A 14,826-nucleotide genomic window follows, 5' to 3' on the forward strand; every position below is an offset into this window, starting at 1 on the left:
ATAAAGAAAAAAAATTAACCATTGCCCAATATATGCTGTAAAATGTATATATACATACACACATACATACTACATACATATATACATGTTTTTAGGTTTTCGCGGGTACTTACATGTGTGGTATTCAGCTTTGTACGGGTATTTTCCCACGTCATTATAGTTGTGCTTTACTTTAAAACTTTAAAAGCACAACTATAATGATGTGGGAAAATACCCGAACAAAGCTGAATACCATGTATGTATGTATGTATGTATGTATGTATGTATGTATGTATGGCATTTGGCTTTGCTCGGGTATTTTCCCACGTCATAGTAGCTGTGCTTTTAAAGTTGTAGCAACGTTTCAGCAGAATCTCATCTGCCATCATCAGGCTTCTGTATTGTGTTTGTCTGTGAGTCAGACTTCTACACTGTAAAAGTCTGACTCAAATCCCCCGACAACTAAGACTAACCTGAACACAGCCAAGCCCCCACCTGAACAGAACACACCCCCAGCCAATCAGAACACAGCCAAGGTTTTTAAGAAGAGACTGGACAGTCACGTATTTATTCTATTTTATTTATTTATTTGATTGGTCAATTGCTTACAAGATAATAGATATAAGTATAAACATGAGTAAGAATACAGGAAATAGGTACGAATAAATGGGGATAATAGGACAAGGACGGTAGGCATGATGGTGCACTTATGCACGCCCCTTACAGACCTCTTAGGAATGGGGTGAGGTCAATAGTGGTTAGTTTGAGGTTAAAGGAGTGGGGCTTACAGGATGTAACAACAGAGTCAGGTAGTGCATTCCAGCCATTGACCACTCTGTTGCTGAAGTTGTACTTTCTGCAATCAAGTGTGAAGTGGTTTACATTGAGTTTGTATCTGTTGTGTGCTCTTGTATTGTTGTGGTTGAAGCTGAAGTAGTCATTGACTGGTAGGACATTGCAGCAGATAATTTTGTGTGCTACGCTTAAGTGTAACCATAGGCAGTGTAGTTCAAGGTTGTCCAAGCCCAAAATCTCAAGCCTGGTGATATAGGGTATTCTGTTGTGAGCAGAGGAGTGTAGTACTCTTCTCGTGAAATACTTCTGGACTTGCTCAATTGTATTAATGTCTGATATGCAGTGCAGATTCCAGACTGATTCAAGTATTCGAGTAGTGGTCTGACAAAAGTTTTGTATGCTCTAGTTAGCAATTCGATATTTCCGGAGGAGAAGCTTCATAAGATTAGATTTACAACTCTTAATGCCTTTTTGGCAATGCTGTTACAGTGAGCTCTGGCACTTAGGTCATTTGATATGAGAACTCCGAGGTCCTTGACAGAGTGAGGATCATCAACGTGGTCATATCCGCCTAGTTTGCATTTGGTGTACTGTTGTTTTTTTTTACCAATGTGTAGGACAGAGCATTTGTTGGTCAAGATTTGGAGTTGCCAGATGTTTGACCATTCAGACACATAATCAAGGTCACTTTGAAGGATAGTAGCATTGTCAGTGGTGTTGAATAGTTTTATGTCATCCACAAAGAGGACACAGTTGCTTATAAGGTGATCGCACAGGTCATTTATATAGAGTATAAAGAGTGTGAGTCCTAGAATGCTGCCTTGGGGGACATCGCTGTTAACTGGAGCAGGGTTTGATATGGTGCTCCCTATTTTTACTATTTGTTGTCTGTTTGACAGGAATGCACTAATCTACTCATGGAGGGATCTGGAAATGCCGTAAGAGTTTAGTTTTAACAGTAGTTTGTCGTGTACCACTGAATCAAAGGCTTTGCAAAAATCTATGTAAATTGTGTCTATAGCTTTACCCTGGTCAAGTACAGTAGTCCATATGTTTTTTGCAGTGTAGGAGTTGTAGATTGCAAGACAATTTTTTCCAGAAACCAAATTGTTTTTTGGAGAATAGGTTGTTTGACTCTAAGTGGAGAATGATGAATTGGTTAATGATTGATTCCATTACTTTGCACATGACACAAAACAGTGAGATTAGTCTGTAGTTTTCAACCAGGCTGGGGTCACCTTTTTTGAAAATAGAGATGACCATAGCTAAGGACCATAGGTTTGGTAAGGAGCTGGTTCTGAATGATATTTCATATATAATGCTTAGGGTTTACGCCATAGCAATCTTTTTTTTAATTGAAGTTTCCTTATTGTTATGGGTAATTTGTTTTTTGGGGGGGGCGTTATTAATGGTACATATAGTTTAATGACTCTTTCAAGTTCAAAGAAGAATGCATTATAATGGTCTTCTGTAGTATTACAGCTAGAGAACAGAATGTGCCAATCAAGAGATGATAGGTCAGTACCTATGAGATCATAGTTAGTTGGCTTTTTTGAAGTTGTATTTTGGGGATCCATCATTATGATCTTCTTTGTGAGGATGTAAATTGAGACAAAAGTTGATCATACTGTGGTCACTGTTTGAAAAGGGTTCTTGTATTTGTAGGCCATATATTGAGTTTGAGCTGTTGCAGAAGATAAGGTCGAGGCAGTTATTGAGTCTAGTGTTGTTAGTTACTAATTGATCCACTCCCAGTGTAGTAACAGGGTTGCATGTATGGGTTCAGATGTACATTCATTTAGTATCCAATTTATAAGAGATAGATTGAAGTCACCAAGGAAAATAAGAGGGTGAGGGCAAGAGACAGCCCACGTTATCAGTGAAGTTAGCTTGTTTGCATGAACTATGTCATAATTTGGGGTTCTATAGCATAGTAAGAAGCAGATTGTGGCATTTGAGGACAGTTCACAGATTATGGTCTCTGGGAGAGCAAGTTCCTGTGTAATTTGAATCTTTTTTAGATTTAGGGATTTTTTTGTAGAAGATAGCAACTCCACCTCCTCTACGGATTTCGCAATCCGACTGATAAATGTGATATTCACTAACTGTGGTAATGGAATCTGTAAAAGATGCATTTAACTATGTCTCACAGACAAATATAATGTCGAATGTGGTCGTGCCTAATAAGATGAGAAATTCATGCATTTTGTTTGCGAGGCTTCTTGTGTTGAGTAGTTTGGATTTTAGATACATAGTAGTGGGCCTGGAGGAAGTAAGGGGCATGCGTGCCTAATGTTGGATGTTGGGGTGATGGTTAATGGGATGTAAGTTGAAGGTCTTGCTTTTGATACATTCTGTGCGGTAGTCAATGTATAGGTTAGTATTTCCTTGTTTATGGAGTCTTTTGAGAATGAATTTGTCTGAAATGGTATAGGATCTCGTGCTTGAGAAGAGGGCTGGAGTAGAAGACGTCAGGATCCCTTCTAGCTCAGTTCTGATTCTGTTTCTAAATTCACTTTGAAATAAGTTATTTGAAAATAGTAGGATTTACTTCTGTGTAGGCATTTAGGTAATTGTAATATTAATATATTGCCATTAAATAACTACCTACATTTCCTGTGGGGTGATATAATTTGTGCATTGTTTTGCTTATGCATTTTTCTTCCTCCCACATCCTTTCATATTCATACAGTAGAAAATCATTTAATATCAATAATGGCAAGGAATATGGTAAGTAAGACAGAGTAAGAAAAAGGGAAAACAGCAAAAGGGATTTTTGATCTTAACCCTCTGTTTCAACACAGAATATAAAGTAGGATAATACATATTTATGATATAATATGTATTCATGAGGAAGCATTACCTGCTGTCTTAAGATGCTGTTATAAACATTACTAGTGTTCATGTTTACTAAAATTCTAAAAGTGCCAAAGCACAACAATAATGATAATTACAAATGGGCATACATTATGGAATTATCACTGCCCCCAAACCCACAACAATAATTGTAATCCTCACCCCAGATCCAAAAATAGTGTTGATCCCAATTCGGGTCTGAGCTGATATGAGGTGCAGGTTTTGTTTTCTTTTATTAAAGTGCTCCAAGAAAAGGGGTCCTGGCCAAATATGCCAAGGTTCCCTGAACAATAGAATTAAGAAAGCTTTATACAATTTCACTAAAGCAGAAGGCAGGATAAGGCAGGATGTATAAGAAATATAAACTAATAAACATTTTAGTAATGATCTAACAATTGTTTGAATGGTTTCTAGCAGTCCTTATTTCTAAACCTTGGGTAATGAATGTTTCAGGGGTTATCTAATACACATTCTTCTATTTGCTGCAAGGTATCTATCTATTCCTAACTTTTATCTGTGGTATGTAGGATGTCTCTTTGTTACTGATATCAGTTCTCTAACCATCCAGAATTGATACAAGTTTTACAGATGCATATTCTTTGTGAATCAGCATGCTTTGTCCTTACCGGACAGAACCCACCATTACAGTCTTCCCGGTTTTCTTTCAAGTATATGCCATAGCCTTGCTTTGTTTTATGACCAGATAGCCTGTAATTCCCCCTGACCTTTGAATGTGAAAATGATTTAATTTTCCAAGATTCACCCAACACCAATATCAGTGTATAGAAAGGCCCCATAGTTCACCTAAGGGTAGAAAGGCAAAGCAGAAGGCATTGTAATCCACAACATGTAAGTAAGAGAACAATGAGTATATCTGCCAGGGTCATCATTAGGGTTCTCAGCCAGCTGAAATCAGGTAACCATCCAGGAATGGGCTTCACATTTTTTAGCAAGGGGCTCTCTGCCCTAATGACTGGGTGGGCATGGCTGGGTGGTCATGTGACTGGGTGGATGTGGCCAACTCAACATCGCTTCTTTCCTCTAATTAGTTTATTATTTTGTGCATTTTATACTTATATAAAAGACTGGGTGAAACCAGTCTTAATAGCAGTGACTGTGAGAGGGATCTTGGAGTCTTAGTGGACAACCAGCTAAATATTAGCCAGCAGTATGCAGAGGCAGCCAAAAAGCCAGGTACTAATACCACTCTATAAACCAAGGTGTTAGTAAGACCACACCTAGAGTACTGCGTCCAGTTTTAGTCACCACACTATAAAAAAAATGTTGAGACTCTAGAAAAGGTGTAGAAGAGAGCAATCAGGATATTGGAGACTAAAACAAGTGAAGAGAAGGACCATGGGAGACATGATAGCAATGTTCCAATATTTGAGGGGCTGCCACAGAGAGGAAGAGGTCAAGCTATTTTCTAAAGCGCCTGTAGGCCAAACAAGGAATAATGGATGGAAATTGAACAAGGAGAGATTCAACCTGGAAATAAGGAGAAATTTTCTGACAGAACACTCAAACAATGGAACAGCTTGCCTCCAGAAGTTGTGGGAACTTCATCACTGGAGGCTTTCAAGAAGTGACTGGACTGCCATTTGTCAGAAATGGTGTAGAATCTCCTGCTTGGGTGGGAGAGGTTGGACTAGATTGAATTGATATAAAATGTGGATAAACAGAGGGAAACAGAAGAAATGGTGGAAAGAAAATACATAAAATACTCTGACACGAAAATTCAACAACATGTTTTATTACTTTCTCATAGTCACTCTTTTTATGTAATAAGTTCCAATATTCTTTTTATTTATGACATTACAGTTTGCATGTATACCTTTAAAAGCTTCATATTTATTTAATAAACCAGGCTTCTTAGATCATATCAGATATTCTGGATTATTTAAAAAAGAAAATTCTGGGAAGCATTAATTTAACAAGAGAAATAATAGAAATAGATTATTGGGACAAGTTTATGAATTTGCTCAAATGAAAAATATGGTGGCAGCACATACTGGTTTGGAAATGTCTGGTTTCTGGATCGTTAGCTATATTATTGTTAAATGTCATTTTTTATCAGGAGAAGGACTTTTTTGTGTCTCATTAAATTACTGAGAACATAGTTTTCTAAAGCTTTTTTCCCACATGCAACAGGCCAGGGAATAAGCCTACACTTAGACCAGGTTTTCTCAAACTGGATTGCAACACTTACAGATTATATACAATTTTGAGAGGGCTTCACTTACTCTCACTCTGCTTGGAAACCAATAGATTTTGCTACTGCTGGTGCTAGTCCTGAACGTGTACGGCATCCAAGTAGTAGGGTTCTTTCAATAGCCCTTGAATTCACAGCAACTGATCCTGCAGCAGTCTCAACCTTCTCCAGGATTGTTCAGGACGGGACAACTCTCTGCCTAAGCTCCTCAAACATTTCTTTCTTGAAATGTGAATTAAACTTAGTAACATCTGATCTGATTTACCTATGAATCATAAGATTTTTAAAAGGAAAACTTCAGAGGACGCCTCATTGATCCTGTTTTATCTTATAAAATATACATAGTTAGAATTCAAGAAAAATGCAATCAGATGCTACCTTGTACTTTTAGAAAAAGTTTGCATATTTAAGAGTATTCTTGGTTGCAGTTCAGATCCATCAAATAATATAACAAAAATAGTTGGCAGCGGAAAACAGCTTGCTTAGGGCATCAGAAAAAGGTTTTACGGGTAATCCTTGACTTAAAAACAGTTCATTTAATGACCATTGGAAATTATAACACTGAAAAAAGGGACAATCAGATAATCAGAGTTGGAAGGGACCTTGTAGGGCATCTAGTCCAACCCCCCCCCCACCCAAGCGGGAGACCCTACACCATTTCTGACAAGTGGCAGTCCAATCTCTTCTTGAAAGTCCAAGTGATGGCGCTTCCACAACTTCCAAGGGCAAGCTATTCCATTGGTTGATTGTTCTCACTATCAGAAAGTTTCTCCTTATTTCCAGGTTAAATCTCTCCTTGTTCAGTTTCCATCCATTATTCCTTGTCTGGCCTAAGGGTGCTTTAGAAAATAGCTTGACCCCTTCTTCTCTGTGGCAGCCCCTCAAATATTGGAAGACACTATCATGTCTTCCCTGGTCATTTTATTTACTAGACAAGACAAGCCCAGTTCCTGCAACCGTTCATTGTATGTTTTAGCCTCCAGTCCCCTAATCATCCTGATTGCTCTTTTCTGTACTTTTTCTAGAGTCTCAACATCTTTTTTATAATGTGGTGAACAAAACTGGATGCAGTACTCTAGGTGTGGTCTTACTAAGGCTTTATAGAGTGGTATTAGTACTTCCCTTGATCTTGATTGTATCCCTCTGTTAATACAATTTAGGATTGCATTCGCTTTTTTGGCTGCTGCTGCACACTGCTGGCTTGTATTTAGCTGGTTGTCCACTAAGACTCTAAGATCCCTCTCACAGTTACTGCTATTGAGACTGGTTTCACCTAGTCTATATGTGTACTTTTGATTTTTTTTGCCTAAGTGTAGGACTTTACTTTTCTCTACATTGAATTTCATTTTGTTAGATACAGCCCAGTGTTCTAGTCTGTCAAGATCCATCTGGATCTTGAGCCTATCTTCTTGGGTGTTACCTATTCCTGCCAGCTTAGTATCATCTGTATGTTCCCCTTCTATTCCCTCATCTAAATCATTAATGAAGATATTGAAGAGTACTGGGCCTAATGTACTGGACTTATGACCATTTTTCACACTTAACACTTGCAGCATCCCCATGGTCATGTGATTAAAATTGAGGTGCTTGGCAACTGACTCATATTTATGACGACTGTAGTGTCCTGATGATTGCAATGATCACCTTTTGCGATGTTCTGAACAGCAAAGTCAATAGGAAAGCCAGATTCACTTAATAATCAAGTTATTAACTCAACAACTGTAGTGATTCACTTAACAACTATGGCAAGAAAGGTCATAAACGGGGAAGAAATTCACTTAACAAATGTCTCACTTAGGAATAGAAATTTCAGGTTTAATTGTGGTCATAAGTCAAGGACTACCTGCATTTATTCCATAATACTTTTTATGTTTGCTTTTAGAGAAGGGAATGTACATCTAAAAATAGTGGTATGATTGTTTCAGAAGGAAATAGACTACTACCAGGGAACAAGTAGCTTGGTGCTATCCTGGTGATCTCCCTGTACTTGAATTTTGTGAGATAATTAAATCTGCATAGATCCTTATTCTTAAAAAGACAGACTTTTGCCCCAGTGCAGCAGAGATGCTTACAGCTACCTCCTGGATTTCTGAACAGGAACTTTGGGAAAGTATTTACATGTAAATCAGAGTGGTGCGGTTGCATTGCAGCATTTGAAGGTGGAGCTCTCGCCTCACAATCAGGTGGCTGTGAGCTTGATCCTAGGTAGAGGCCGATATTTCTCTCTCTGGGCACACTGGGTTATATATCTGCTGAAAAAAACTCTTCATTGGTGACAGGAAGGGCATCCGACCAGTAAACACTCAGCTCCATTCAGTTGCTCAAACTGCGAGGTGCAGAGGATTATGGGGTTGTTAAAAGAGGATGATGATGATTTACATGTAAATCTCAGAAATTTGAATTGATTTTCATTGTGCCTCTAAACAAAGTGCTTTTTTTCAACAAGTAGCTTTATCCTGAAGTCATGATGGGATGCTAAACAGAAGTGGGTTGCACATACTGTAACAACTGGTTTGCCTAGTGCAGAACTGAAAATGTGAGCGTGCATGTGCGCACCCGCTTCTCTCTTGCACATGGCTGTAATAGCAGGGGGATTCCTTGTGTGCGCAGCAGTGGTGAGTAGAGTGGGCAAGGCACAAAAATCAGCTGGGCTGCGTGGGTGGGGCGAGCCAGCCAGATATATAGGACAGGATAGCACCAGGGCAGGAGGACAAACCTAGCCGGTGGCCAGAACTACAACCCTAACCCTAACCCTTTTGGCTAAGATCGAGCGTAGTGTAGTCTTGAATATCTAACATGCCTAGCAAAAATAACAGGGACACTTTTCCAACAACAAAAATATAGTATCCTAAAGGCACAAAAAGCCTTCATTTTCTGAATAAAAAAAATTGCAAACCTTTTAAGAACATACAATATTTAGCAATTATCTTTTACTCATCACATTCATCTTTCAAGCATTAATATTAGAATAAAATCAAACAATAGTAATTCTCATCCAGATAATTCAGTAATCTATAAATGTTAATTGCTGAATGTATGTAGATAATGGCAGGAAAAATGAAGTAGAAAAATACTTAGAGCAAATACATAGAATTTGTATTTGTTTAAATAAGAGTGGGCTTCTATTCACTTTGTTTTATGGATATTACAGCCAAGTATGTTGGGAGAAACTAAAAGATAAAAGCAATGAAAATAGAGTGATGAAGAAGCTGCTGGTAAAACAAGAATAAGATCAAGAATATATTGGTGCTAAATGACATGAATTGAGTAAAAAGGCAAGTAACCAGCACAAAAGTACATTGAAAATGTTTGGTTCTTTTGAGAAAATGGATAAATGAGCACTGAACTTGAAAAAAAGGATAAATTTGAATAACAAAAGGTGAATCAATGTGTGAATGTGACAGTCCTCTTAGATTCTCAAAACAATGGCTCAAAAGGTTTCATTTTGTCTATTCATTTTGCCTGGGTCTTGATTGGGAGAACTGACTTACGATCATTCACATTTTTGTCACCTTGCATTCCAATTACTGCAATGCCCTTGGTGACCATTCAAAAGCTTTGGCTGGTCCAAAATGCAGGTGTGTCAGTAGTTAAGAAGGTCTCTGTGTAAACTCCTATTCCAAAAGCTGCACTAGCTTCCAAGTACAATTCAACATGCTGGATTTTTTCCTGTGTCTGCATAGTCCTTCACAGCATAGGAAAAGGAAACTTGTGAACCTCTGTCTCTATGTACATTTGCCCATCAATAAGTTCTGATATTTGCAGGACCCAAGTTATGTATCTTCTCTGTTGCTGCTCCAACTTTTTGGAAATCTCTTGAAAGACAGATGCTCTTTGGAATCTCTCCATCCTGCTTGCCTGGAAAGTATTAAAGGTCATTTTTTATTTTTATTTTTTTAAAATAAATTTTATTTGGGTTTTCACAAAAAAACAATAATACAAATAAAACATCTTTCTTTGAGAATAGCCTGATCACAGGTTATCACTTCTTCATACAGACACAAACTCAATTTCATGTTCATCCTTGTATTCTGTTCCATATCTTATTACTATTTAACATTTTCTATGTAGTTTTCCCCTCCCTTGATTTTCTCAACTTTAAATTATCCTATATCTCAATTCAAATCATATTTGTACTTTTTGTCTGTCCTGTTTCAATTTCATATTATCTTTTCCAATTAAACAAATTTTCCCCTGTAGTTACTAATTGGAGTATGACCTCTTTATATCTTTTAATTTTATCCATTCAACTCTTAAACTTCAATTTATACCTTTAAGATAATAACAATCAATATAATACATAACTTCCAATCGAGTTCTGCTTGGTACAATCTTAAAGTACACACTATATTCTTAAAAAATTATATATATATATATGTAAATAACACACTCATTCCATTCCAATTCAATTCTCTTGTTAATATTCATTAAAATCTTGACATCTTTTTCTTTTCAATAGAATATCATACTTCCTTGTGAACACTTATAAACTTTCCATAATTGATTTTTTTTTCATATTTCTCTTCACTTATATTTTTATAAATCATTAATAATTAAAATGTTCCCATTCTTTCCTAATTTCATTCTCATTCACTTTCTTTCATTACCTATATTACAATATTTTATCCATCATTTTAGTCATCATATTTTCTAAAAATTATTTCTATTTCTAATATCACAATACTATCTTATGTACCATTGCAGAATCTCTTTTCAATTAAATTTTCACACATTATCTCTAAACAGGCTTATACTTTCAATACTCATACCTTTTCCCTGTTTCTCTGTATCTTGTTTCTGTCTTTTATAACTTCTTTTCTTTTCCTTCTCCCCCCCTTCTTCTCCCACCCATTTTCCCCCTTGTCTCTCTACTTCTAATTCTCTCTTCTGTGATCCCCTCTTCTGTTGCTTTCTAATATTGTAATTATTTTTCCAACTATTCTTTTTTGTTGTTGTTTTTTCAAATCTTAGACTTTTCACTCTTTCCCCCTTTCCTTTTTTCCCCCCACATAACATTACTTGATCATTAAAGATTGTCCAGATCATCTTGTTGTATAAGTGTTCCTTGTTGTTTCTCATAGTTCCAGATCTCCATTTCTAAGAGTTGAAATACGAAGCCAAAAGAACCTCTCCCTTCTTGTGCATCTTCTTTGTATTGTTTTATAATTTAGTTTTTATTGACATCATTGTTATTGATAATGTATATTACTCTGAGTCACAAGCTAAGTAGAGAAATATAATCATACTAAAATAATCTAGGCCAAGGGTCTTCAAACTTGGCAAATTTAAGACTTGTGGACTTCAGAATATCTGAGCTAACATGTTTGAAGGAGGAATTCTGGGAGTTGAAGTCCACAAGTCTTAAAGCTGTCAAATTTGAAAACCCCTGATCTAGGCTTTCTTGCTTTCCACAACTCAGCTTAGCATAAAATGTATATATACATGTTCTGTCTCACCTTCCTTCTTTCCCAAAAGATGAAAGAGTACAAACTCACACAAACACAGGCAGGCAAGCTGACTCGGACTTCACAGAGTTAGTTCTTTGGAACTGATAATGTCCTTGGCATTCCAACATGCTCTGCCTGCCAAGTCCAAACTGATAACAAGTAAAAAGCTACTTCCAGAAAATTACAAGACAGACCACAAGAATCATTCACAACGAAAACCTGAAGTAAGATCAAACTTTGTCTTGTACAAAGTTCCAGCCAACAACACGCCCACTTTTATCCCCTGTGGGGTGTGGCTCAATGACTCAGCTCACTCTCTGACCCTCCCACGCCTCCTACGTTGCTGCTCAGGTTTCTTCCTATGACGCTGCCTAGGATCAAGCCAACATTCTTCCTCTTGACTCCCCGTCAGGGCCTGCTCCGATATGCCTTCCTCCTGATTAATCTCAGGCTGTTCCTCTCGGTTGTCTGGTGAAACCTGAGGCATTATCAGGGAGGAAGGCATTGCCAGAGACGAAGGTCCTGGGGAGGAAGGCATTCCCAGTTCCTCCTCCTCATCTTCCAAGTCCTCTTCCTCTAACAGCACAGACTTGGGAATCAGAGCCACAACATATACATGCACATTGATCAATCTTTTTTATATTCTAGATGTTCCAGAATTTCTATTTCAGCTTAGAAGCACAGAAAACAGCCTACAACATTCACTGGGGTTTAACTCTATTGTATGTATTTGAAGATTGCATTCTAAAGAAAATAAATAGCATGTCTATCAAGTACGCATTCATATAGCTATAGGCCAAAGAATAATTTCCCATACGTTAAAAGAAGCATTCAACTCTATTGCAGCTTCACAAAAATTAGAAGGTCTATCTAAGTTACCAAGGTTGTTACTTTCTGATCTTACAGAACACTAGTATCTTGACGTCCAATGGTCCCCTGTATATTTACTGTTCGTAGTTTCAACGAACTGTCAAGGCTCCAGAACCGAGAAAGCTGCTCCTTGCAAATTGAGTATAAGGCGGCTTATCGCACTATAAACAGATAAAAAAAACCCTGCCAATTTTCTATAACCCGCCTTGGCGGTTTCAACAGCCTGACGTTGCAGAAGTCCTGCGCGCCGCTAAATGCAAACATACGAAAAAGCAAACATTCCGCCGGCGGTGTCTTGCCCGGCCCACCTTTTGGGTTCTTTCCATTTCCCCGCACCTGTGCCCTGCCTTTTATTAGTCCCAAGCGTAATCTCATTGGAGCTGTAGAGTCCTCCCAGCAGCCTGGGGATGCTCTCTGGCCGAATTCTCACGCGCGCTCTTCCTCTCCTTCCCGCTGCCATCCATGGGATTGCCGAAGTGGGAGGGGGTCGTGGAGGGCGTTTCCCCGGTCGCCGCGCGGCGTCACTCCCAGCATGCAGCGCGGGCCGCCCCTGCCGCCACCGCCGCCGCTCCTGTTCCTGCAGCCGCCGCTGCCGCCGCCTCTCCTCCTGCTGCCGTCACTTTTGCAGCTGTTGCCGCCGCCGCTCCGGGGCTGGAAGACATGGCGGAGGGAGGCGCGGCGGATCTGGAGACCCAGCGCTCGGATATCGCGGCGCTGCTCAAGACGGCTCTCCGCAAGGGCGACACCTGGTGAGGAAAAAGGAAGGGATGGCGAACTCGGGGGGGATGTTTGAGGGCCCCTCTGGGTGACAGGTGCGGGCGGTGCCTGCCTGAGCGCCTTTTGGCGAGGGAGGCGGCAACCCTTCTTGCCCCCTGTTCGATCACGGGAGACGCCTTCCTGTCCCGGGAGCAGGTTTTCGGGCACCCTTTTTTGTCCCTCCGGTGCCTATGACGGGCTTTGCCTCAGCGCGCTGCCGGCACGGCGCTAAACTCCTCACCTGCGAGGACGCAAAGGTGGCTGCTGCCGCCAGGTATTTTCTCCCATTGTTTCAAATGGTCGCTAGCAACCCCTCCTAGGTGGAGGAACGGCATGAGTGAGTACTTCGGGCAAGGTTCCTCATTCTTAGAGCAGCTTCTCAAGGAACTTCCGTGGTAAGGCCTGTCTCTCTGGACTGATCATCAATGGGAGGGCTGCGGGCACTTCTTGGGTTTATATCTCACCCGTTCTTTACACAACACTCGGCTCTTCCCTCTCTGCCACTCCCTTCAGAATCCCCTAACTTCATGGTCATAACAGTGACTGCAGAAAGGAAGGGAGTAAAACAGCAATGGAGGGTTAGATGAAGGTTTATAAAATTATGAAGGATGCTGAGAAAGTGGAGAGAGAGTAATTTTTTCCTCTTAAATTCTAGTACCTAAAATCTTATAATCTAAAATGCTAGGAGAGCTGGGGCAATACAGAAAAAAAGCTTTATGTGTTTTTGTTAAAAGAACTCATTGCTGCAGAGTTTATGTCCATTAGTTTAGTCTCTAAAAGGAAATTACTGTATACCCATCTAAAACGTCTAGGTTGGCTGCAAAATCAGACAAGATGTCACTTAAATTCAGAGCAGTTTAAGAACTGTGAAGAAAAAGGCTGTTCGGTCTCATACCGTGATTTAAATTTTAGCTACATAAATATCAATGTTTTATTACTTTAAATTTGGATTTTATAACCTTCTGTATTAATATGTTAAACCTTAGCTTACTAATATTTCAGTATTTATGGATTAAGGTACAGCTTACATTGCCATAAATATATTCCTCAGAATGGGAGGAAAACAGTAGATTGTGCACACTCAGTCCTAATTTTCCATTCATCGGCTTCTGTAGGAATGGAAAAAGTGCAAACTAGAGACTCACCAACATCCCTTTTGCAGCTCCATGTGCACTCTTTTCTGAAAGGCTGGGGTCATAAATGTGTGCATTTTGGGTTTGCAAGGATATTAAACTTGTAACTAGCATATCAAGTCTTTGTGAAATACACATTTCACTTCTTAACATTCCTGAAGCCCTCTGCCAAAATGGGTTATGGTCCTGGCCACTTTCAGAGGTACAACCCTCCGCATCCACAGAAATCTTGCTGCAATCCTTAAGCCAGCAGAAGTTGTATAGTCCTGCACCATACAAGAATTGATTTTGCAGTATTCATTGAGGCCAGATTGGCTTGGAATTCACTTAATGAGTATACATATTGTGGCAATAGGAAGTACATCCAGTAGAGAAATAGCAATAAGTAAAAATGCCAGTTTGCCTTCTATTGCCATTGATTTTGTGTGGTGAACTCCATGCAGATGACCAGATCCATCAAGTACATGAATCAGCTTAAGTTTTTGAAAGTTATTTTGATATTAACAATCTAATCATATACACCTGGAAATATGTTCTATGAATTTTACCTTTCAGTAACAGAATTTGAAATTAGAGCATTATTTTTAAATGTTACTCTGCACAATTCTTACAGTATTTAATGTCAAGTGTATATTTTCACCAACACAAACAATTGTTAAACAATTTGGCTTTATGTTCTTGCATGTTGAATTCAAAGGTGTGCTCTATACTGCTCATATATAAAATTGTTGATGGGAAAGGAAATAAGCTTAAATTGTGACCGCATATTAAGTCGGTA

General features: G+C 38.9%; 1 protein-coding gene and 1 long non-coding RNA gene across 5 annotated transcripts in view; one reads left to right on the top strand and one right to left on the bottom strand.

Moving 5' to 3' along the window:
* Positions 1-9,379: 9,379 nt before the first annotated feature.
* Positions 9,380-12,791, bottom strand: LOC148125580 (uncharacterized). Of its 2 annotated transcripts, none has more exons than XR_015743813.1 (2): positions 12,194-12,791; positions 9,380-9,700 (listed from the first exon to the last, which is right to left on the bottom strand). It is a non-coding gene; the product is annotated as an uncharacterized LOC148125580 (long non-coding RNA). The 2 variants fall into 2 exon arrangements; XR_015743812.1 differs by having other exon boundaries at positions 12,468-12,606.
* The window catches only part of USP15 (ubiquitin specific peptidase 15), a 54,579-nt gene continuing 51,754 nt past the window's right edge, over positions 12,002-14,826 (top strand). For all 3 annotated transcript variants that reach the window (XR_015743811.1, XM_026700340.2, XM_026700348.2), the window contains exon 1: positions 12,002-12,908. Coding sequence is in view for 2 of the 3 variants with exons in the window: in XM_026700340.2 (XP_026556125.1) it covers positions 12,622-12,908 (287 nt within the window). In the remaining variant the exon portion in view is untranslated. The remainder of the gene's footprint in view (positions 12,909-14,826) is intronic.

Source organism: Pseudonaja textilis, chromosome 5 (genome assembly GCF_049901715.1).
Source record: "Pseudonaja textilis isolate UNSWEBS1 chromosome 5, rPseTex1.2, whole genome shotgun sequence".
Lineage (NCBI taxonomy): Eukaryota > Metazoa > Chordata > Lepidosauria > Squamata > Elapidae > Pseudonaja > Pseudonaja textilis.